Source organism: Prionailurus bengalensis, chromosome X (assembly GCF_016509475.1).
Source record: "Prionailurus bengalensis isolate Pbe53 chromosome X, Fcat_Pben_1.1_paternal_pri, whole genome shotgun sequence".
In the NCBI taxonomy this organism is placed as follows: domain Eukaryota; kingdom Metazoa; phylum Chordata; class Mammalia; order Carnivora; family Felidae; genus Prionailurus; species Prionailurus bengalensis.
Window position 1 is genome coordinate 39731797 of NC_057361.1, and position 22435 is coordinate 39754231.

At 36.5% G+C, this 22435-nt stretch overlaps 1 protein-coding gene across 8 annotated transcripts in view; it reads left to right on the forward strand.

Moving 5' to 3' along the window:
- The window catches only part of KDM6A (lysine demethylase 6A), a 207304-nt gene that overhangs the window by 104349 nt on the left and 80520 nt on the right, over positions 1-22435 (forward strand). For all 8 annotated transcript variants that reach the window (XM_043570230.1, XM_043570232.1, XM_043570227.1 and 5 more), the window contains exons 6-8: positions 5007-5127; positions 17201-17255; positions 21292-21326. In XM_043570230.1, coding sequence (XP_043426165.1) covers positions 5007-5127; positions 17201-17255; positions 21292-21326 — 211 coding nt within the window. The remainder of the gene's footprint in view (positions 1-5006; positions 5128-17200; positions 17256-21291; positions 21327-22435) is intronic.

A 22435-nucleotide genomic window follows, 5' to 3' on the forward strand; every position in this document is an offset into this window, starting at 1 on the left:
GGGGAAGGGAAAAACTCTACCACTGTCTGGGGTAACGAAATGAAGACTGGCTAGAAAGAGCAGAAAAAGCCATGAAGTGTTAAAACATTAGCAAATGGCTATGTGAAGAACTCTTGTATGATATTTCCTTTTTTTTTTTTAAGTTTATTTTGAGACAGAGATGGTGTGTGTGTGTGTGTGTGTGTGTGTGTGTGTTTGAGAGAGAGAGAGAGAGAGAGGGAGGGAGGGTGGGTGGGAGGGAGAGGTCAGGGGCAGAAAGAGAGAATCCCAAGGTGAGATCATGACCTGAGCTGAAATCAAGAGTCTTCAAGAGTCCAGTGCTTAACTGACTGAGCCACCCAGGTGCCCCTCTTGTGTGATATTTCTGACTTAGCCTCACATTTAAAGTCCTCTCTGGTTCAACCGCAAATGATCCTTCTAGCCTACTGTTCCCCTAAATATATTCTTTGTGTCCGTCACACTGTATGGACATTTCCCTGAAAATGTATGAAGCATTTTTCTTTACCTATGTAACTTTGTGCCATGTACTGCGTTTGGTCTGCTTTCTCCTACCATCTCCACCTTTAAATATGCTGCCTTGTTTGTCTCTTTGATTACTTCATCAAATCTATTTGTCTCATTTAAAAGGAGCCCCTAAATTTCCTAATACGGATGTGTGGAAGTAGATAACTGTTGTGTGTATACATGTTATTACTGATTTAGAGCTAGAATATTCTCCCCTTTATTAGTATGAAATTTTGTGGGATTAGACCACTTATCCCTTCAGATATCCCTGAGGGAAATCTCTGGACTCAGCTTTATTAGCCTTAGAAAAGTTAAATGTTCTATTATGTCTCTTTCTAAATGTACTGAAACTGTGCTAGGAACATTTAGTTAATATCATTATTTTTACTATAGTTTGGTAAAATCCTTAGGAAGTCTTTTCTTTTTAATGACTTTCTAGAAACAACAAAAAAGTGCATATTGCTGTCCATAATTATCATGGGCATTTTTTCCTCAAAAATGTAAAAAATGTAGTGTTTTACATTGCCAAAATTATTTCTAGAGAATATGTTTTAATATTTGAAAACCGTAAACCTTTCCAGGCATTGTATCAAGAAATTATTTTGTAGTTTTGGGTAGCCATTTCTCATGTTCTAAAATTCTCTGCCAATCAGAATACTGAGGTCAACAGAATATTTATGTCTTGGTATTTTTAGTCTAGCTTGTGGTGCAGAGGTCATGTTCTGGCTACCCGTAGTTTGGTGAGATAAGAATGTGGTAAAATGACCAAAATTAGAATGTAGTCTAAGTGGTACCTATTTTCTCCACACACTCCCCTGCTACACACACACACACACACACACACACACACACACTACCTTTTTCCTTTTTTCCGCCTAAGGTGGGGGAAAACTGAGGAAGCATATAGGAAAGAAAAATAGGTAAAAGTTTAGAAAAGGAAATGAAAATGAACCTAGATATTTTTGATTAGATGAGGGAAGCTCAATAAATAGACTGGAGCATTGCCGTCCCTGCCCCCACCAGAAACCCAGTCAGCCAACTATAAAAGTGATGACATTAGTACACATGTATTAAAATTAATCGTTTTCTGTGTTATTTAGAGAATTAAAAATAAAAGAAGCACCTGGGTGGCTCAGTTGGTTGAGCGTCCAACTTCAGCTCAGATCATGATGTTGCGGTTTGTGAGTTCGAGCCCCGCATCAGGCTCGCTGCTGTCAGCCTGTCAGCACAGAGCCCGCTTCAGATCCTCTGTCCCCCTCTTGCTGCCCCTACCCCACTTGTACTCTCCCCAAAATAAATAAATATTAAAAAAAAAATAAAAGGGGAACGTAAACCTCAAGGAACTTGAGATAGCACACCACTAGGTAGAGAATAAAATGATTTGATTATAGAGTGGACCTAACTGCTGGTTAACCCTAAGCAAAAAAACCGCTGGTGTTGAGTTTGGGTGGTCGGTCTTTTAGGTAATAGTGGATTTAGGGTAAAGCAGAAGAATGAAAATATTTCAGATTAGGAGACCATTCTGAGGAGAAGCAGCAAAGTCAAGAGGGCTGGTATTTGCAAAAAGAAATTCCTGAAATAAGCCAGGTCACAGCTGAGGAAGAACAATATTGGGTCATAACTGGGAATAGAGTTGAATAGGTAGTAGTACGTGTTGCTCATAGACCTTAAATGCTACATGGAGATTTGACCTAGAGTATCATGGTTAGTAGTCCGTTACAGGAGCCACATGTTTGAGGAAACCTAGGAAAGCCAGAGCAGAGCAAGAGTAGTCCTATTGCAGTCATCTAGTAACGAGATATTGAACATTCAGTCTGCAAGATACTGAATTTGAGGAAAACTTTGAAACAACGATGGGAAGAACTTGATGATTTGATATGTGTTGGCCATACCATCTCATGGGCACTTAAAAAAACTTTTATTTTAATCTTTATTTATTTTTGAGAGAGAGAGAGAGCACGAGTGAGCAGGGGAGGAACAGAGAGAGGGGGACACAGAATCCGAAGCAGGATCCAGGCTCTGAGCTGTCAGCACAGAGCCCAACACGGGGCTCGAATTCACAAACTGTGAGATCATGACCTGAGCAGAAGTTGGATGCTTAACTGACTGAGCCACCCACGTGCCCCTCATGGGCACTTTTAACAGTCCTTAAAGAATAAACATAGGGGAGCCCAGGCTAGTATGTTGGAACATGCGTTTTTGCTTATAGGTTAATTTTTTTTTTTAATTTCCACTGTGTTAACATACATAGAAAACTTGTTAAAAATAAACCTATGTTTTTTTGTACTTGTGTGACATTGTGAACCAATCATATAAGGTGTCCGTACGAAAGGCACCTGTGGAGTAAAACACATCTACAAATTTAGGGGTTCAGAAGAAAGGCTGGAGATGGAAACTAAGACAGAGTAGGAAATAATTTCTCCCGAGGGCTTGTTTCTGATGCTCTGTGCTCTCCTTACTGCATTTTCTCACACGCCCTTCCTTAGACCATTTTTCTTTCCTAACTTCTTTTTTTCTCCTTTGTTTCTTCTTTTCTTTGCTGTCTTCCACTTCCATTCTTCTTCGTTCATGTCTTTGACTCAGGCCTGCCTGGGTTTTATTATTGGCACGTGTGGACATTGCTTCGTTCTGACCTATTCCACAAGAGTTTTCTGACCCATGTCGTAAGTTAAGGTTACTTAGCATTTTATGAAGCATCACCCTCAATTTTGGTTATTACAGAATATATCATACTTCAGAATGTATAAACGTAAGTATACATCTTAACATGTGATTTGTACAATGAACGTTCATAACCATCATTTGGGTCAAGAAATAAAAAATTGCTGTTAGCCCAGAAGCTTCTCCATACCCCTGCATTACCCTTTCCCACTTGTATCGTGTTTTAATTGGCCTCCTTTATAGCTGCAATTGTTTTTTTCCTAACCTTTTGTATACTGCCTCCCCTCCCCCAACAATTGCCTATTTTATTATAAGGTGGTAGCACTAGTCATGACCAGGAGAATCATAGAGGCTGAACCGTACCTCCTCCTATTAGAAAGGTTTGAGTCAAGTACAAAGAAAACCTCTTAACACGCAGAGAAGTATCTTGAAGTCTGAGAAATAGCTGCCTTTGAATGAGAATGGTAATTTACACCAATTCTTTTCTGTCAGGTTTTTAACTCCAGTCTTGTACCTGTACACATCAGATGACACATACACACCCACTCATTTAAAAAGCCATTTAACACATAGATGCCAACCTCCTCTTCAGGAAGAAAGTATTTTGTCAGGTATAAAAGTATCTGATGCTGCACCTGTTGCCCCCAGCCCTCAACGATGAACATTACCTTTTAGAACCCTTAATTTTATAATAAACATGGACATAACCAAACACAGTTGTTTTTTGGGGGAAATAGATAATGCATGAATCACGATAAAATTCCTTTAAAGACATAGGAAGTATTGTGCTCTGTTTTGAGTTATGGTATTTTAATATAAAAGATGGACTTTTCCTTTGGAATCATCTATGATTCTAAATAGCTACCTTTCTAGGATAAGTAGAGGCAGAGAATAGTTGATAAGCTTTATAAAGAATATATTAGCTGGTACTTGGGATAAGTCTTAAATAATGTAGAGAGATTTAAAATGATGACCAACATATGTTACCGCTGTATTACAATTTTCAAAATTCAAAGTAGACATTTATATTATGATTTTAATTTATTTTTTAGTAGGTAGTACATTTACATGATCACTGAATACATTTTTATATGCCTTAATGTGAAGAGTGTTCCTTATGCTTGTATTTTATTTGCTCCACTGGTAATCAAGGCCTTTTATAAAAGATAAATTGTGAATCTGGGGCAAAAATAGACTGATAGACAAATGGAAAGTGATATATGATAGAAAACCCAGAAACAGCCCCACGTGAATGTGGACATTTATTTGATTTAGGACAAAGTGGCCCTGCAGAGCTGTGGTAAGGATGGTCTTTTCTACAAATGATGCCAGGGCTGTTGGATCTGTATGGAAAAAATGAAATCTGACCTCACACTGTATAAAAAATAAGGTACATATGGATTGTAAATCTAAATGTAGAAGACAGAGTTTTCAATGAAGACTTATTCTTACAGAGTAGACTAGAGACAGGATTAACTTTTCCTTTCTTAAAAAATAAAACTATCCTATCTGCCCCACCTCTCTTTCCCCTAGGAAATTCCAGAAACAATGAAATCGGTTATTTAAACTGAGAATTTTATTAAGCCATAAGATATTATGTGGATAATTGAGAATACATTCATCTGATCTTCCTGTTCCCTTTTATATTAGATGATTTACATTCAATTGTATAAAAAACCCTGGTGCCAGTTTCTACTCTTTTTTTTTTTAAACAACACATTCACGTAAAACACATTTTCTTTAAAACCATATTGCATAAAGCAGAAGTTTTACTGTGCTACCAAGCAAAAATTCATGTAAGTTTCAAAAAGTTAAGATATCTTATGTCTGTATTCTTTCAGGGCAATTAAAGCATTTCAGGAGGTGCTTTATGTTGATCCCAGCTTTTGTCGAGCCAAGGAAATTCATTTACGACTTGGGCTTATGTTCAAAGTGAATACAGACTATGAGTCTAGTTTAAAGGTAGGTTATTGGATTTTTTCCAAGATAAAATGTTTCATTTTATGCATTTGGGGGGGGTTGGGGAGTGGGTTGTTGTTAAATATTAGAGGATTGAGAAATGTTGGAATGTATATTGGCCTTGATACTTCAAAGGAAAATTTGAAAATTTAGGTGAAGGAATTGTTTTACTAGCTATGAACTGGAAGATACTCAAGGCTGGGTTTCAGGGTACAAAGTAGTTATGATCCTAAGACATAGGTAACTGATTATACCATTAGACTTTTTTTTTTGTTTTTTTTTTAAGTTTTAATTGAAGTCCGTCATCAGGAAAGGGTGAAGGTTTCAATCTCAATTTGGACATCTAAATCAGTCCAGTGTAAGTGATTGGTCACCATAGAGGTCAGAAGGAGCTACTAAATGTTGGTGTGTCTGTGACCCCATTCTGACTATTTATTTGCATGGGTCTCACTAGAAATCTGTTGACCTCTACCAACAGGACACATCTCATAATCTAAATGATTAAAAAAAACTATTCTCTGCAAGTCATTTGAATTGCTGATTTGTGAAAATAAACATCTTTAGGAAAAGATAATACGTTGTTGGTTAAATATTTTACGTACTATCGAAATTTGATATTTCTCAAATTTGTTACTGAGTTTCTTGTGCTGTCTATGCTATCACTTTAGGTCTTACCGGGCTTTTCATAAAAATAGTGCTTTCCTGTGCAATGAAAGCCTTGCTCTTTGAAGGATTAGAAGTTCTAGGAATAAAGTTTAAGTTCTTGTGAATTTATGACTATAATGGCTGCCGTGTTCTAAATATCTCCATTGCAGATTATTTTGGTCCTCAGGGGAGGTGAGAGGGAGATAAAGAATGATAAAGAGGCTTTACAGTGGGTTGTAATTTGAGTTCACTAATAAGGTACTACTTGAAGGTATTTTAAAAACTGTGTTTCCTTGTTCCAGAGTTGTAAAGTAGGCAGTTAGGCAAATACTGTTTCTGTCTTTCATGAGTTTTATGAAGAACAATGCTGATGATACGAAAGAATGATACACAATCAGAAACACTTAAACAAGTTGATTGTGAAGTATTTTGATTATTACACAATTTGTCAAAGGTAAGTGCAGTGAGATGAATTGATGTCAGGATAAAATTAGGTAGTGTGGAGAATAAAGGATGCCTGCAAATTACCCGTTTTCCTCAAATGTGGAGCAGCACTTCTCAGAGTTGACCCTTGAACAACGTGGCGGTTATGGGCGCCAACCCTCGTCGCCCCGCCCCAGTTGAAAACCTGCATTTAACAATTCCTCAACAGTGTAACTACTGATGGCCTACTGTTGATTGGAAGCTTCACCGTTAAGCTAAAAGATTAAATCTAAAGAGTTGCTTAACATGTATTTTATATGTTGTATGTATCGTATACTATATTCTTACAATAAAGAAAACTAGACAAGAGAAAATGTTATTAAGGAAATCATAAGGAAGAAAAAATACATTTATACTACTGTAATGTGTTGAAAAAGATCCGTATATAAGTGGACCCATGCAATTCAAACCTGTGTTGTTCAAGAGTCAATTGTGTACTGTGGGTTATGAGTGGATTTGAAATGGAAAATAAGTTCAGATAGGCTACCTTGCATATTTTAACTACCTCTTGGACATCCACAGTATATAGGAGCTAACAAAGACTCTCACAATGTCTTAAAATACAAAATAATCTTATTTGGTCATTTTATAATCTTGTCACAATATGACTATTATGTGTGGCAGAAGTGTTTTTGATAGCAGTTTGGTAAATGTGGCTATAAAGTTTACCATATTATAGAATTTGGCTAACTCTGAACATCAATACAGTGGCATTTTACATAATTCTGTGGTTGCAGAACTCTGTTTTCCACGAAGGTGGCAATATTTAAAATCCTCTTTAATCAAGGGAAACAACAAGTGTTACTGCTAAGTCAGGTTCAACAGAGACCTTCCTGTGTACAACTTCTGTTTGTTCAGGCATAGTTCAAGGCTAACAGACCTTCAGGTCATAGCAATATTAGCAAAATTGTTTTACCTCAGTAAGTACAGTTTTCTTGTTAAAATACTTGATCTCATTCTGATGTTTATTTCATTTGTGTGAGCATAGAAAAAATAAGTTTTAGGAACCCTTGCTATTTCTCTTCTCCATAATGAGAAGGTTGCCTTTGATTTTGATCTCATTTTGACATTAGCTTTTTTTAAGGCTTCTCTCTCCAGTACTCCCTGTCTGTTTTCAGGAGAATTTTAGGAATCATCATTTTTGGTCGAGGAGGAGGTGTTTGAGTATAGTATTCTAAGTGCTTAACATTTAGTGCAAATGAAGGTAGAAATCCGAAGGTCTTTCTCCCCTTAGGTGGCTAGCTAGTATTTTAGTTTCATATGGGTAGATGTGGAATGTCTGATGACTTAACCACTACATGAAGCTGTTTCCTAGAAGCACACTTTATTGGTATAGATGCTTTGGGCTGCAAGCTTAGGAACTCCCAAATGAAGCTGGTTAAAATAACATTAAAAAAAAAAAAGTAGCTTGTATAATGTGAAGTACAACTTTCAGGAATGGTTAATTCATCTGACGCAAGTTTTCATCAAGGATTCATTTTTTTCTCTGTTCTGTGTTGGCTTGTTCTTAAGGATGCTTGCCAGGTATAATCAAAGTGAAATGTAGAATACCCTAAAACCTCTACCACAAAACTATTCGAAGTAATAAATGCATTCAGTAAAGTTGCAGGATATAATCAAAGTGGGATGATTCATTTTTCACGTCTCCTATAGAAAGGTATTGTAGAACAGCGGAATAGGTGCTTAGTACAGTGCTGGCATATGATAAGTGCTTAGCAGATATCTAATCATCATGTCATAAATAAGAAAGATCATGACTTCGTGTTGATCCCTTCAAAAATACTTCACTTTGCAAAATGTCACAGGCGAGAAATGGGCCCCATGGCCATTCTCAATTGATTTTCTTTTTTTTTTTTAAATCAAAGATGTGGTTGCTCTGTAGACCGGTTATGTCCAGTTTTTGAGCAGGGCTCAGTCCCCTCAACACACTGTTACTGGCATGAGGGTTGGGTAAAAAAAGAGGATTTTGGTGTGGGGCAGTGTGGACAGTCGGTCCATTACAGGTCAGGTCTTCTGCACCTCATTTTCTTTCTCCCTTATACCTGAAGAGGGATATAGAGTATACAGGTTTTCGATGATAAAATGCAGTTTATTTTCATAATAGATTTCTTATTTTCACCTACACATGAAGTAGATTCCAGGGCCTCCTGTTTTATTTGTATCTCTGGTAATAACTTCGTTACCAAAATGTATCTCTGCAACAGATTCATTCTGGTTTGGTACTGTATAAACAGCTCTCATAGCAAGCAAATTTGGTTTTAAAATTTGGCCCTGCCTTATGACTAATTGTGTGATCTTGGGCAAGATGCCTTACTCTTCTGATCCTCTCTCTCTGCATCTCTAGTACTAGAGTAACTGTCTCCATTCTACAAGATTATTGTAAAGATTTATATGTATGTGAAAGTATCTGCCATTTTTTTTTTCAGCCCTCTCTTTTCAGTTCTCAGTTTGTCTACTATGTATCCAAAACTCCTCCGTTTGAGACCAGCTGAGATAGTGTTTGTGAAACCCATTTTCCCATCCTAGAATTTAATACTTTTGTCACTCTGCCCATCCTCAGAAATATGAAGTTAATGCCCAGCTTACTTTTCGGTCATATGGTGTTACTTTTAAGTTGGCCAGTAGAGAGGTCATGTGTGTTTGTTGTGTTTTCTTCCCTGTTTCAGATGATAACCCCGTAGGTGGATTTGGTTGCCTCTTTACGCCATATAATTAATTATATGTTTTATTTCATTACTTTTTAATGGCGTTAATGATAATTGCTTAAATTCGTTACATATTTCAGGCAATGTATGATCATTATTTCAATAAAAGTACACTAATTTTGACAAATAGTTTCACATAATGCCTCCAATTTTCACATCCTGGCAGACTGTTAATTATTTCCTTCATGTGAAGGAAGGAAATGCAAAATCAGATGTAATAACACCCATATTCTTCAGTCCGTTAATGCCAGAGTATCTTTCATTTAATGAAGATTGTGTAGAAATTCTTCTTAATATTTACATGTTCTTAATATTTACAAATATCTTATTTACATGTTCCTAAATATATCAACATTGGAACTTTTTTGGATTTTAGAGTTAAAGACTCTGGCTTTTTTTTTTTTTTTTTGTAATGTTTATTTATTTCTGAGACAGAGAGAGACAGAGCATGAGCAGGGGAGGGGCAGAGGGAGAGGGAGACACAGAATCGGAAGCAGGCTCCAGGCCCTGAGCTGTCAGCACAGAGCCCGACGCGGGGCTCGAACGCACAAACTGTGAGATCATGACCTGAGCCAAAGTCGGCCGCTCAGCCGACTGAATCGCCCAGGTGCCCCAAGACTGTGGCGTTTTTTAATGAGAACCTGTGGGTAATTGGCTAGATACCAGTATGAGTTCCCTTATAATTTGGTATTTAAGGATGGTAAGTACTGACTTACCATTGTGTCACAGAGACACAATTCAAAGGAAATGGATTGAACTCAAATGAGATGTGCATGTTAGTTTGGCATTTTACCAAGTGCTTAGTGTTTCTTGAATAGATAAATGAAATGGAAGAGGCTATGAAATGATAAATACCTCTCGTAGGAAGGCCTGGAAAAATGGAGGGCAGGGGGAGAGGTTGGCTTTATTTATCACCTTTTAACAAAATTTTTTTTTCTCTACAAACTGACAGTGCATTTGTATTCTCTAAACATTCCCATTCACCAGTTCATTCGGCTTGTCTCCCGTGTGCTATTATTATATGTGACATGAAACCACTGAGTGAAATAGCACTTTCACTTTCTTTTTCCCTTACTCTTCTTCAGGAACTACTTCATTTCCAGGTGTCTGATTTGATCTTATACCCTTTATTGACTCAGGACTTTTATTGTCATATTTTTTATGCCATGGCAGAAGGAATAAGTAAAGGCACAAGGATATGTATTTCCTTTTAGAAACCACTTTTGTAATCTGTGACAATGCCTCCTATCTTTGATAATTTTATTTTTATTATTTTTAATAGTATTGTACCAGTGTTAATTTCTTTTGAAATTTTTTTAATGTTTATTTTATTTTTGAGAGAGAGAGAGAGAGAGACACACAGAGCATGAGTGGAGGAGGGGTAGAGACAGGGAGACACAGAATTTGAAGCAGGCTCCAGGCTCTGAGCTGTCAGCACAGAGCCCTATGGGGGGCTTGAACTCACAAACTGCAAGATCGTGACCTGAGCCACTTAAGTCAGACGCTTAACCGACTGAGCCACCCAGGCGCCCCTATTTTATTTTTTTAAATAAAAATTAAAAAAAAAATTTTTTTTAAAATTTATTTATTTTAAGAGAGAGAGAGAGAGGGAGAGCACAAGCAGGGAGAAGCAGAGAGAGGGAGAGAGAGAATCCCAAGCATGCTCTGCACGGTCAGTGCAGAGCCCTATGTGGGGGCTCAAACTCATGACCTGAGCTGAAATCAAGAGTCAGTCGCTTAACCGACTGAGCCACTCAGGCATCCTTACAATTTATTTTTTAATGTAGAATACATAAATTCATTTAATTAAGATACCGTGAACTCTATTTTAAAAATACTTGCTTAGAATTTGAATACTAGCTGTTAAAGTAATTTTAACCATGCCTTAAGTTTCTAAAATGTCGGTAATATTTCCTTGTTGAAGGTTTAGCAGCATAGTTTTATTAATTCAGTTGCTAATACTTCTCTGTGGCTACCACTGCCCTATTTAATAATGAATACTTCATGACGCTCAATAGCTTGACTCTTCTAGTTGGCATTTTGAAAATTTGAGTTCTTTAAAAATAGCTTTATTTAGATATAATTGACATATAACACTACTGTGTAAGTTTAAGGTGTACACCACCTTTTTTGGGGTACATTTATATATATTGTAATGTCATTACCATTGTAGCATTAGCTAGCACCTCTACCTCATCACATATTATCATTTTGAGTGTGCATGCGTGTATGCATGCGTGTATGCATGTCTCTTAGCAGCTTTTAAGTTTGTAATACAGTATTTATTGACTGTAATCTCTGTGCTGTGCATTAGCTCTCTGGGACTTAGTTATCTACTAGTTGCAAGTTTGTGCCTTTAAAAAAAATTTTTTTTTCAACGTTTATTTATTTTTGGGACAGAGAGAGACAGAGCATGAACGGGCGAGGGGCAGAGAGAGAGGGAGACACAGAATCGGAAACAGGCTCCAGGCTCTGAGCCATCAGCCCAGAGCCCGACACGGGGCTCGAACTCACAGACCGCGAGATCGTGACCTGGCTGAAGTCGGACGCTTAACCGACTGCGCCACCCAGGCGCCCCAAGTTTGTGCCTTTAAACAACATCTCCCTAGTTCTCACATTGGCAGTAGAACTCGGCTTCACCTGAATGTAATATCGCTGTTCTTTTGGCAAAGGATGGTCGTTACTGTTTATTTTGTCCCCTGTCCGTTTTTACTTACTTGTGGGCAAAAATCATTGCCCGGCTTTTTCCTCTTTCCTCACTCTTCAACTTGTACTTTACCTTTTAATCTTTCCTGGATAGTATTCTCTGATCTGAGGTGATCTCCTAATTGGTTTCTCTAGCTGCTTCATACTGCTTTCTCCACTCTGCCAGCCTAGTTTTGTTTTTCCAACTTGATACTCATTTCTGCCATGAGTTCTGTTACATACCTTTAAGCGTAAAGTAATATAAACAGCAGAAGTACTTCAGTTCCTCCAAAATACATGTTTGAAAAGGACATGACTGCTCATAGATCTGCAGTAACCATTGTCTCTGATATGGATGGGTTAGAGTGGGGCCAGGTTTCCCATTTCAGTTTTCTCTCCTCAAATGTATTTTACCTGCAAGAAATCCTTTCCAACCAAAGAGCATCTTTTTTGGTGTTTACCCATAACAGCTAGCTTTATGAAGCATTCAGTGTATCTGATGGCACATTAAAAAAAAAGAAAAAAAATCATCATTTTATCCCCTTTGTAAAATATATATTGTGTGCTCCTTGTATTTGTTATTGGTGTAAATATGTCTTATTTTGATAAGAATACAAATTGTAGACTACTTGATTTAAAGAACTTGGAAAAGAAGTCATCCTGTACCTGATCATTTGTGTACACAGATTAGACACATACTAGAATCAGTGTTTTAAAATTTCTGGTCAGTTGTATACCTGTACTTTGGTAAAATACAATAGAAATGAGCTGGGAGACGAGTAGGACACTGTGACAGGAAAAAAGGTGTGGGATAAAGGGGTTCTCCGTGGATGCATGGATGGAAGATCATACATTTTGTAGATCTTAAGGAGTTAATAAACTAGTTCATTTGTTAACTGATTCAGTGTTGGAATAGATTTCTCATTTATTGGCTTAATTCACTTTTTTGTAGGCGGTAAAGTAAGCAGCAGGTTTTGGGATTGGGAGGTGAAAAGGCTTTGAATGGAGATGAGTCCTGTGGGAGTTTATCGAGTTGGAGGTACCTGAGGGACATCAAGTATTGGTATAGACAGATAGAAGTCTAGAGCCAGAAAACAGGGCTGTGAAAAGAAGTAATAAGACTTGGAACATCTTCAGTATTACAGTGTCTTTTGTCTGACTTTTTTGTTAAGGATACTTTGGGAGGAGACCAGATGGGAAACTTCCTTTTTGAGTAAAGATTGCCAGGATGTGTTAGCTGTTAGTTACTGGTGTGCAGTAGAGTTTCTCCTCAAAACAGTTAGGAATAAATAATCTTGTATTACAGAGAATCAGAAGAACTTGAGTTTGAGGGCTGTGAAAGAACCTCAGTCAGATCAGCTTAGCCAGCAGAGGGACTTGACTCCTAACCCTGCCAAAACTTGCCAGTTTCAGTTCTGCATCTGCTTCTCAGAGACCAAATCCCTAAAGTGCCATCGTGTCTCAGGACCTTTTCCTAGTCTCATCCACTTATCATAGACTGTTAGGTTTAGGAATGAATTTGTTGGCTTTAATTTGTTCTTTTAGAATTGTGGCAGTCTGTAACAATGAAAAAAGTGACTTGCAAGAGTACGTGACGTACCTTCCCTTTTCTCATTTAAAATCGTCCGCAAAACCCTCTTTCATTGGGGCTGTGTAAAAATAAGTGGTTTCCTCAGCTTGAAGTACCTCTCTTCTTTTTTCCCTCATCTACATCTTTTGGATTCCATTATGGAATTGTCTTTTAAACTTCTTCTGTTTTCTGTTTTACGTGTGTTTATGTTTTTAGAGGGTGTGTGCGGGGGACAGGGGGCAGAGAGACAGACAGAGAATCCCAAGCAGGCTCCACTCTGTCAGCTCGGAGCCCAACACAGGGCTCCATCCCCTGAACTGTGAGATCTTGACTTGAGCCAAAACCAAGAGTCGGACGCTTAACCGATTGAACCACCCAGGCGCCCCTGTCTTTTAATCTTCTGTGAGAACATGAATGTCAGTGAGCCACGTATTCAGTTTTGTAGATGTGTAGCCATAGCAGAGTGCCTGGCGTTGCCATCATTTTATTCCGAAAAGGCCATGCCTGTGCTAATTGAATATAGTCAACAGTATCAACTACCTTGCCTACTTGGTCTGAAGTAAAGTTTTCGGGGGCAAGTACACAATTTAAAAACTTGAAAATAGTGGCATTTAACCCCAATTGTGCATTGGAAAAACTTACAGAAGCTTTTTTTCTGGTCTACAGGCTGTCAGCCCCAACCCACTGAGTCAGAACATCTGAGATTGGATCTGGAATCCAAACATTGCTCCAAATTTTAATAACTTATACATACATAAATAATTTCTTAATTACAAAAACAAGTTATATCACTGCTTGTCTTCAGGATTGGGACTATAGTTGAAGGGTTCTGTAATTGGAAAGATTTATGACATAGGACAGACTCTACAGCTAGGAGGAAAACAATTTAAAGAGAAATAAAGTCTTGAAACTTGAGTTTTCCATGTTAATTACATGAATATAGATTCTCTTCCTCCAGATAGAAATCAAGTTCCTTAGTCTATATAAAGCAAAATGCTGTGAAGTTATTTTGAAATATTGAACAAGTGAAAAGCTTTTAAAACAAAAGGTAACTTTGGTGACAAAAGCGTCAACAGAAATTATTATGAATAGAACCTTTTTGTTCAAGTGGACCAGAAGCGCTGTATAAAAAAAATCACCATAACATTAAAAAAACATGTTAGGTAAATCTTGCTTGGAAATTAATTTTCAGTAGAATGCTTTCTGCCTTGAGGTTTGTATGTAGTCTTTGAACTGCAGAAGCCTCTATCGCATAATAACTATTTCACACAGCAATGGTCAGTTTCAGTACTGCAGTATTTCCGGGTGGGGTGCAAATGTTTCCTGGCTGCTTCTGTTGGTGGCAGGGATGGCTGCTGGATATTTTACCTTGGTATTTTCAGATCCTGGGGCTGATTATTATAATTGATAGTCATTTCTGCTGGTTTATATGTTAATAGGTACATCTCTTTTGCATCTGGTTTAGATACTAGAAATGAAACTGTGAGGTCATGTCATTCCCACCCCAGTCCCTCATCTGCCTGTAGTTTACTGCAAAGTGTATCATTGTTTTTCTTTGTATGGGGTAGTTTTATGTTTTTAGTTTTCTTAGCTGCTTATACTTCGTAATTACTCTGTTAAGTTCTTTCATTCTCACAGTCATGTTTTTGAATATGTACTCTTTTGCCAAGTAATTTTTCTAATACTGTTGCTATTTGAAAATGTTTAATATTTCACTGTGTTGTGGGTTTGAAATGATACATCAGTGACTTCATTGGTGCTTTTAAGAGTGATTGATAATTATGTAAACATGGTCCAGAACTGCATCTGCCAGGTTTCATTGCAGGGCCTTGCATATTGATAGATGAAATGTAGTCTAGGCAATTTGAATTACGCATCTCTGCTCTTTGTGGGATGTCATTGTAATAGTAAAACTAACAATACTGCCATCTCGAAGTGTGTTTTTTTACAGGTCAGTTTGTATCCTTTGATGGCTCAGTTAGGGAAGGTCTGCTTGCTAGCTCTTATCTAAATATAAGCATATGCCAACAGGATCGACTAGACTTAAGAATGTTGGAGAGTCTGAATGTGTGGCTACTGGGCTCCTCTTTTTGCCTAGAGGAAGACAACTGATTATAAAGCATGCTTTGCTTTCATAGTGCTCACTTTTTACTTCCTTTATAGAAGTATAGTTGACATACAGTGTTAGATTCAGTTGTACGAGTACTGTTTAAAATAGTCTGGGATCTATTGCTATGGTAGCACACTAAAGGGATGTTTGAGTGTATATACAATCTGCTTAGCAGGCCAAGGGAAAATAAAAGCAGTTCCTTGTTTTTGTTTTGTTTTGTTTTGTTTTGTTTTGTTTTGTTTTGTTTTGTTTTTTAATAAAAGCAGTTCTTGAAGTGCTCAGATGTTGGATCTTTTTTTTCTTTTTTTTTTTTTTCACTTAGTCAACCATGACACGTAACTTTTCATTTGTTTCGTTGATCATTGTATTCCTAGTTCCTGCATTGGTCTAAGGACATTATAGACACTTGATAAATATTTGTTGAATGGATTAAATATTTAATAATTAAGGGTTATAGTCGTTTTGTTAGTAGTTTGTCCAGTCAGAATATTACAACCGTTAAATTTTAAAGAGTACTGCAGATGTAGGCTAGCCTAATTATGCTTGCACAATAACAGACATTTGTGAAGGAATATGATAGCTGCTGTGTTCATACCAAATGATGCCTTCTCATCTTTCTTTCACTGTAATACTGGGTAGCTGACATGAGTTTGTTTTTGGTAATGGAGGGTTCTAGTTGGCCAAGTGCAGTTTTGTTCATTCTGTGTTGAAATATAGTACTGAAAGCTTGCTAATGATTATTTCTTTCGATAAAGTCTTTTGGAGTTTACATCCAGAAGTTGTCATTAATGTGTATCAATTTTCAGTTTGTCCAATAGTTGTGAGAAATACAACTGTTTAGATATTTGGGTTGTGGAGAAGAATGAGCTTATTGTGGTCAAAATACTTTTTTAATGGGTTTGTGCTTTGGCTGTTGATTACTTTTAATGTTAAAACTTGTAGAGAATCAGAAAATTTGAATATACATATATGGAAATATTTTTATTCAGAGTTCAAAGAGATTTACTTTTTTTTATCTTAAGGATTTTATACCAACTCTGGTACTCGTTTTTCTTTCTTAGTTTATACACCAGATTTAATGTTGATAAAGTAGATGTCACATGTCACCCAGTGTCCTTGATCATGGTTTGTGTTCTTAAAAATTCATGTTATCCACTGAATTTAGCATGCATTTTTTGGGCAGGTTTATATGATCTTGTTATAAATGGGTACTGTAAACTATTCGTGGTTTAATGTTGCCTACATATATAATAGCATATGCATTCTAAAAAGAAAACTATATTTCATAGAGGAGCTTGAACACAGGCTATTTGATGCATCCTTGGTAGTATTTCAGATAGTTTTTTTTCTGAATGTTTATTTATTTTTGAGAGAGAGTGTGAGTGGGGAGGTAAAGGGGGGGGGGGGGTGGTCAGAGGATCCGAAGCAGGCTCTGCCCTGACAGTAGAGCCCGGTGTGGGGCTGAACTCACAAACCATGAGATCATGATCTAAGCTGAAGTCGGGTGCTTAACTGACTGAGCCACCCAGGCACCCCTAACTTTCAGTTTTTAAAATAATGGTCTTAAACTATTTAAACTGCTCTAGACCTGATACTTACTATTTACCTGAAGGCTTTTTCTGAAGCTTTTTTCATATAAGCAAAATTATACATACAATAACTTGATTAAAGTTAATTCTCCATTCTCACTTGTCTCAAGAAAGTAACCCAGCAGCAGGTTATCAGCAATAAATGTACAAAGTAATTCTAGCTGTTTGTCTAGTGTGTTTTATTAGCCTAGCATGGTTTCATGATTATGTTAGACCTTATGTACTGGAAATTAAGGCACATGTATATGACTGAATTTAGTGCACTGATTTTCTCATTCTCTTCTTGCAGCATTTTCAGTTAGCTTTGGTTGACTGCAATCCCTGCACTTTGTCCAATGCTGAAAGTAAGTATTTTTAAGTAATAGTTTTCTACATGTATTCAGATCACCTCATGGCAAATAATAGTAGTAATGATGGTGATGATGATGATGATGATGATGATAGTGATAAACTCCTTTGCAATTTTTCTTCTAGAATTATTGAATCTAACTGTATTGGTTGCCATGGCTACTTGTACAGATGGAACATGTGAGACCAGTTATTGTGAACAGCCTGTGTCTAAAATAGATATGCCAGTGAACTGGGTAGTTGAATTAAAATTGTCTGCCCTAATGAACAAGATTGATTATGCATTAATTATATCATAGATGACTTTTGGGGGGATTAAAAACAGGGTTTGCCAGTGTTTTAGGAAAAATAAGTATACAGATATTCTTACGTGGTAGCTCACCGATTCCTGCTGTGTGGTATTAAAATTATTGGTAATTATGAATACTCCTTTGATTTTTTTTTATTACAGCTTTACACATCATATATAAAGTTTGAAGTGACATTTTTCAATTAATTCAGAAAGAATGTGTGTGAGAAACCTGTTCCGATAACAGTGGTTTTCTTCAGTTATTTTCTGCTTCTGTGTACATCTCTTTCCAAAAGCAGATTGGGTTGATTATGATGTGTTTATCAATATGCATGTGTTGTCATATTTAGTGTTCTCTACAGTATAGCCAATAAAAGTTTAAAGGATATTCATTGGGTTCAAGCTCGATTTCTTTAAAACTTTCTTGAAATATTAAAATTTTAATTAGAGTGTATGAAAAATTGAATCATTCTTAATGAAAATTTCAGGTTAAAGGATTCTAGGTTTTAGAAAGTCGGGATTTTGCTCTAAGTGATTTCGTGTTTTAACTCCATAGAATGACATCAGGTGAAAAGTAGTGTCAGTGTTAAAAATGCCTAAGAAAATGATTGCGTACATGAAAAGACTGTAGAAATTAGAATGTAACTTGTTAGTACACGAATTACGACATGGTGTGGATTAAATCATCGTCTAAGCCAGACCAATTATATCATGCTTCTACTGGAGGCAGTTTCCTGAGAAAACATAAAAAATTTCTGTTTTCTTTAAATGAAACTCAGGATTTGCTACCGATCAGTGTGTTTGCTGAATAAATGGTGGCAGCAATATTGTAGTTTCTAAAACGAGGGTAGATTAGAAAAAAGTTTAACTCCGATACATTTATTAAATGTTAATTTATACTTTTTCCTTAATTATATGGGAGTAAGGGAACAGCTCGTTTTCATTTAATTGGTTATATCTTGTACCTTAAAGCTAACTCTCATAACTGTATGTCTGTTTGAATGATAACTTTTGAGGGATGTTTCATAAACTTTAGACTAATTATTTTGGTAAATCCTCATTTTATTCTGCTCTGTTGAAGTTAAATCTCAGTTGTAGGTCCTTGCTCTTGCTTGAGAGGAAGACACCTACATCTGTAGAATGAGTACCATTGGGCAGAAAACTTTTCCTGTTGAACGTGAAGACGATATTCGAACCATCATGAATACATTTTCAAGTTTACTGTGTCTCTCTCTCTGTATGTTGTTGAGAAGGGAAATAGGAGGGAGGGTAACCCACATCCTGGTTTGCCTGGACTCAGGACTTTCTGTGCTATAAGGCTGGTTACTGTGATGGAAGGGAACAGGCTTTATTTAGAGACATTAGGCCATTATAGTTCAGTTGAATTGGGTAGTTTATTTTAGGCAGTCTGTGTGATTACATGATAGCCATGGTAATGGCTGATGTCTCACAGAGCACTAACAAATGTAGATTACCTACTTTGAGCCAGACATTATTACTATTTAAATACCAGGCTCTTACTATCTTTGCAAAGCGTATTTCTCTTTGAATTTTAAAGTCATCACCTGTTTGTGTATGCCACAGACCTTGACTACTCTTTGAAATCTTCCATGTTACTTTGTGATACTAAAGACGATCAGAAAATTATAGAAAGTAAAGTAAGCTTTTAAAAAAATGTCTATATGAGATATTTGTATTTTATGGCACAGTTCATTTATGCAATTAAAAAGTAAGTAGATACACTTATTGCGTCTAGAGCTTTTTAAGAGGGGTTAATTACAGTTGGTGTTTTAAAAAGCAGAATCATGGTGACGTGAGACTTTTCATTATATGTCGGTCCCTTGGGATAAAATTGTTTTCTCTAGATTTAATTAATTCTCTTAATTCTAAAAATAATGTATAATTTCTGAATAAAGTTTAATTTCAGAACCTTTTACGGCAATCTTTGTTAAAAATTTCCACTTCTAATTGAGACTTGCCAAGTGGAGCTTTTTTGGTTGTATGGTTATATTTCACTTGAAGACGATTTTTAACAACTTAAATATGTGGTGACTTTCACACTACAAAAGATGACACTGGATTTAGTAATTCATTGCTTAGGGGGGCCCTAGATGGAGGGCCTAGGGACTGAGCTTAGAGGAAGTTAAAGGTGGTAGTGGGATGCTAGCTAGCTAGTTCTTTTCTTCCTTATCACCTTTATTAGAGGTGTAAGAAGATAGGAAATGAATATAGTTTTTCCATCCCTTTCTCGTTCTCTTAGCCTGTAACCCAGTCTCCCTCCAGTGATGCACTGAGGTGAGATTTGGACTTGAATCTCTAGGAGAGCTGTATTGGAAAGGGGGAGTGCAGAATAAGAAAAGCCCTCAACAGATCTGGATAAAGGGGATATCTCTATATGTAGAAATTTTGTTATTATTTTTATGTGTTTTTCACAAAACTGATTTTCATTTTCTAAAGATATTTGTTTTGCCTCATCTCTGATTAATGTGTGATATTTAACAATTGTTTATGGAGAGAGATGTAGTATTTACTTTCGATCCAAAAATGTTTGGTTTTAAAGTTCATTATATATTTCATTTGTTTGTTTTGCTTTTTAGGGTTACTTAGTTTAGTTCTTCCCAGGTGCTGGTCGAGGGAACAGGTATCAGAATATCTTGCAGAACCCATTAAAAAGGCAGCCTTCTAGGCCTTGCCCCAGGCTCACTGAATCATAATCTCAGGAATCTCTATTTTTAACAAACCTCCCAGGTGAATCTTACTGTTAGGAGAATCAGTGAGAGAGTTACTTCATGGTGCATCCCTCAGTGAGTACTTGATGATAGCTGTGTGGACCTTGTTTTCAAAGATGCACATAAACATTTTGCATATACATTTGATAGGCTCCCAGACTCTTTGAAATCCAGCTGTGAAATCCAGGTAGATGGAACATTTAAAAAAGAGGTTTGTCATTGAAGAATGGAAATTAGAGCATTAAAGTAGCTAGAATCCAGTTTTGATTTCCTGGTTCATTGTTGCTTTTGTTGCATCATTCATACTTTGGTGATGCAGTGTATCAGGAAGACCTGCAAACAGAAGCTGAAGTATATTTATTTGATTTTCAAGACATACTTGTTAATCTTGTGACTCTTTACTATTCTTGCCTTCTAAGTGGTTTGTCTTTTTTTTTTTTTTTGAATAATTCCGAACAACCGATAGAGAAATGCAACAACTCATTTCCTCTGTGTGTTGTTACTAGAGTCATCCTGGCTTATGACTTCTTTATAAATGTTGTTATGAAATACGGTATAAAGAATTAGAGGCTTTCTTTGGTTCTAGTACTTTTTTTTTTTTAACCGAAATACTGACTTTACTATATTTTATTGACATGGACCTCTGTTTTTAAAATATCATGTTTTGATATGCATAGATTTATAAGAGTTTTCTCTGTTTGCTTAATCTTACAGTTTTGAATGTTGTAAGGAATATACTCACTTGCTATAGATTTTAATGTTGATTTTAATAATTAAACTGACAAATTTTGATAATGACCAACAATGAATACATGTGGCACAAACAGCTTCTTGTGTCATGTTCTTGAGTGTGTTTGCTTGTGTATTTTGTCTTATTAAAAATAAAAGTTATGTTCTGTTACTTAAATCTCTATAGTGTAGACTGTGCTTATGTTTGGCATTTTATATTCTTCTTTAATTTACCCTAAACACTACTCTAATGGTATTGATTTTTATTTTCCATCATCTTTGCAGTTCAATTTCACATTGCCCACTTATATGAAACCCAGGTAAGTGTTTTAACTTATCTTACTTTAAGCAAATGTGATCACCCATAAGTGAAATCAGACATACATGTATTTTAATGGGATTCTGGACACTGTCTCCTTCATATATTTTATATTCATTAAATGTGATCAAGATTTTACTTAGTGAAACAGTACTTGCTGTGTATGAAGAAGTTTCATTTAATATGTTTTGCCTCTAAACTTTGAACTATCTGTAGCTTTAAATGACTGTTTAAGTTTTCTCTTAGTCTCTTTTTTATTATTTTCTTAATGTTTATTTTTGAGACATAGAGCATGAGCAGGGGGGAGGGGCAGAGGGAGAGGGAGATACAGAATCTGAAGCAGGCTCCCGGCTCTGAGCTATCAGCACAGAGTGCGATGTGGGGCTCGAGAACCCACAGACCACAAGGTCTCGACCTTAACCGACTGAGCCATGCAGGCACCCCATGTTTTCTCTTATTCTTAATGTAGAATGCCTAGTTTTCTTTGCAAAATGTTTATAGGTGGTTGTTATAATGCATTGCTATTTAGTTTTACTTTTTCTTAAGAATGAAATATTCCTTCCACGTGTCACCATTTAAAAGCCATATTAGAGTCATCTCTTGATCTAATTACCAATAAATACTTTTATGGTTGCTATACTTACAAACCTTTTTTTGTTTAATTAGAACATTTTGTCTTTGTGTATGGCAGACTTTGCTTAGTTGTCTGATAAAAGGCATAACACATAGACATTTACTCTAGGCAGTAGCATGGAAAATCAGTTATAATTGGATATGAAAGTAAAATATTGAGTAATCAGAGTTTACCCAAAACATAAATTTTATAACCACTCTTTAGGGGAAAAAATACTGTCATATTTGTGCATCTGTTTTGTAAGGTCTCTTTAGTTTCAATGCCACCATGGAGGGCTTGAAAAAATTAACATCAGATTCCTGGACACTTCGATCTGCTGTGCCCCTGATTCCCCCAAAACACATGGGTGTGTGTGCCCTAGGAAGAAGAATTTATGCACCCTACTAATCTAGGGATTTTATCAACCTTGAGAAGATGCTTGTGAGAATTACATCAGCTTGTGGATCAGCCTTTACCTGCCAATGCTAATCCCAGCT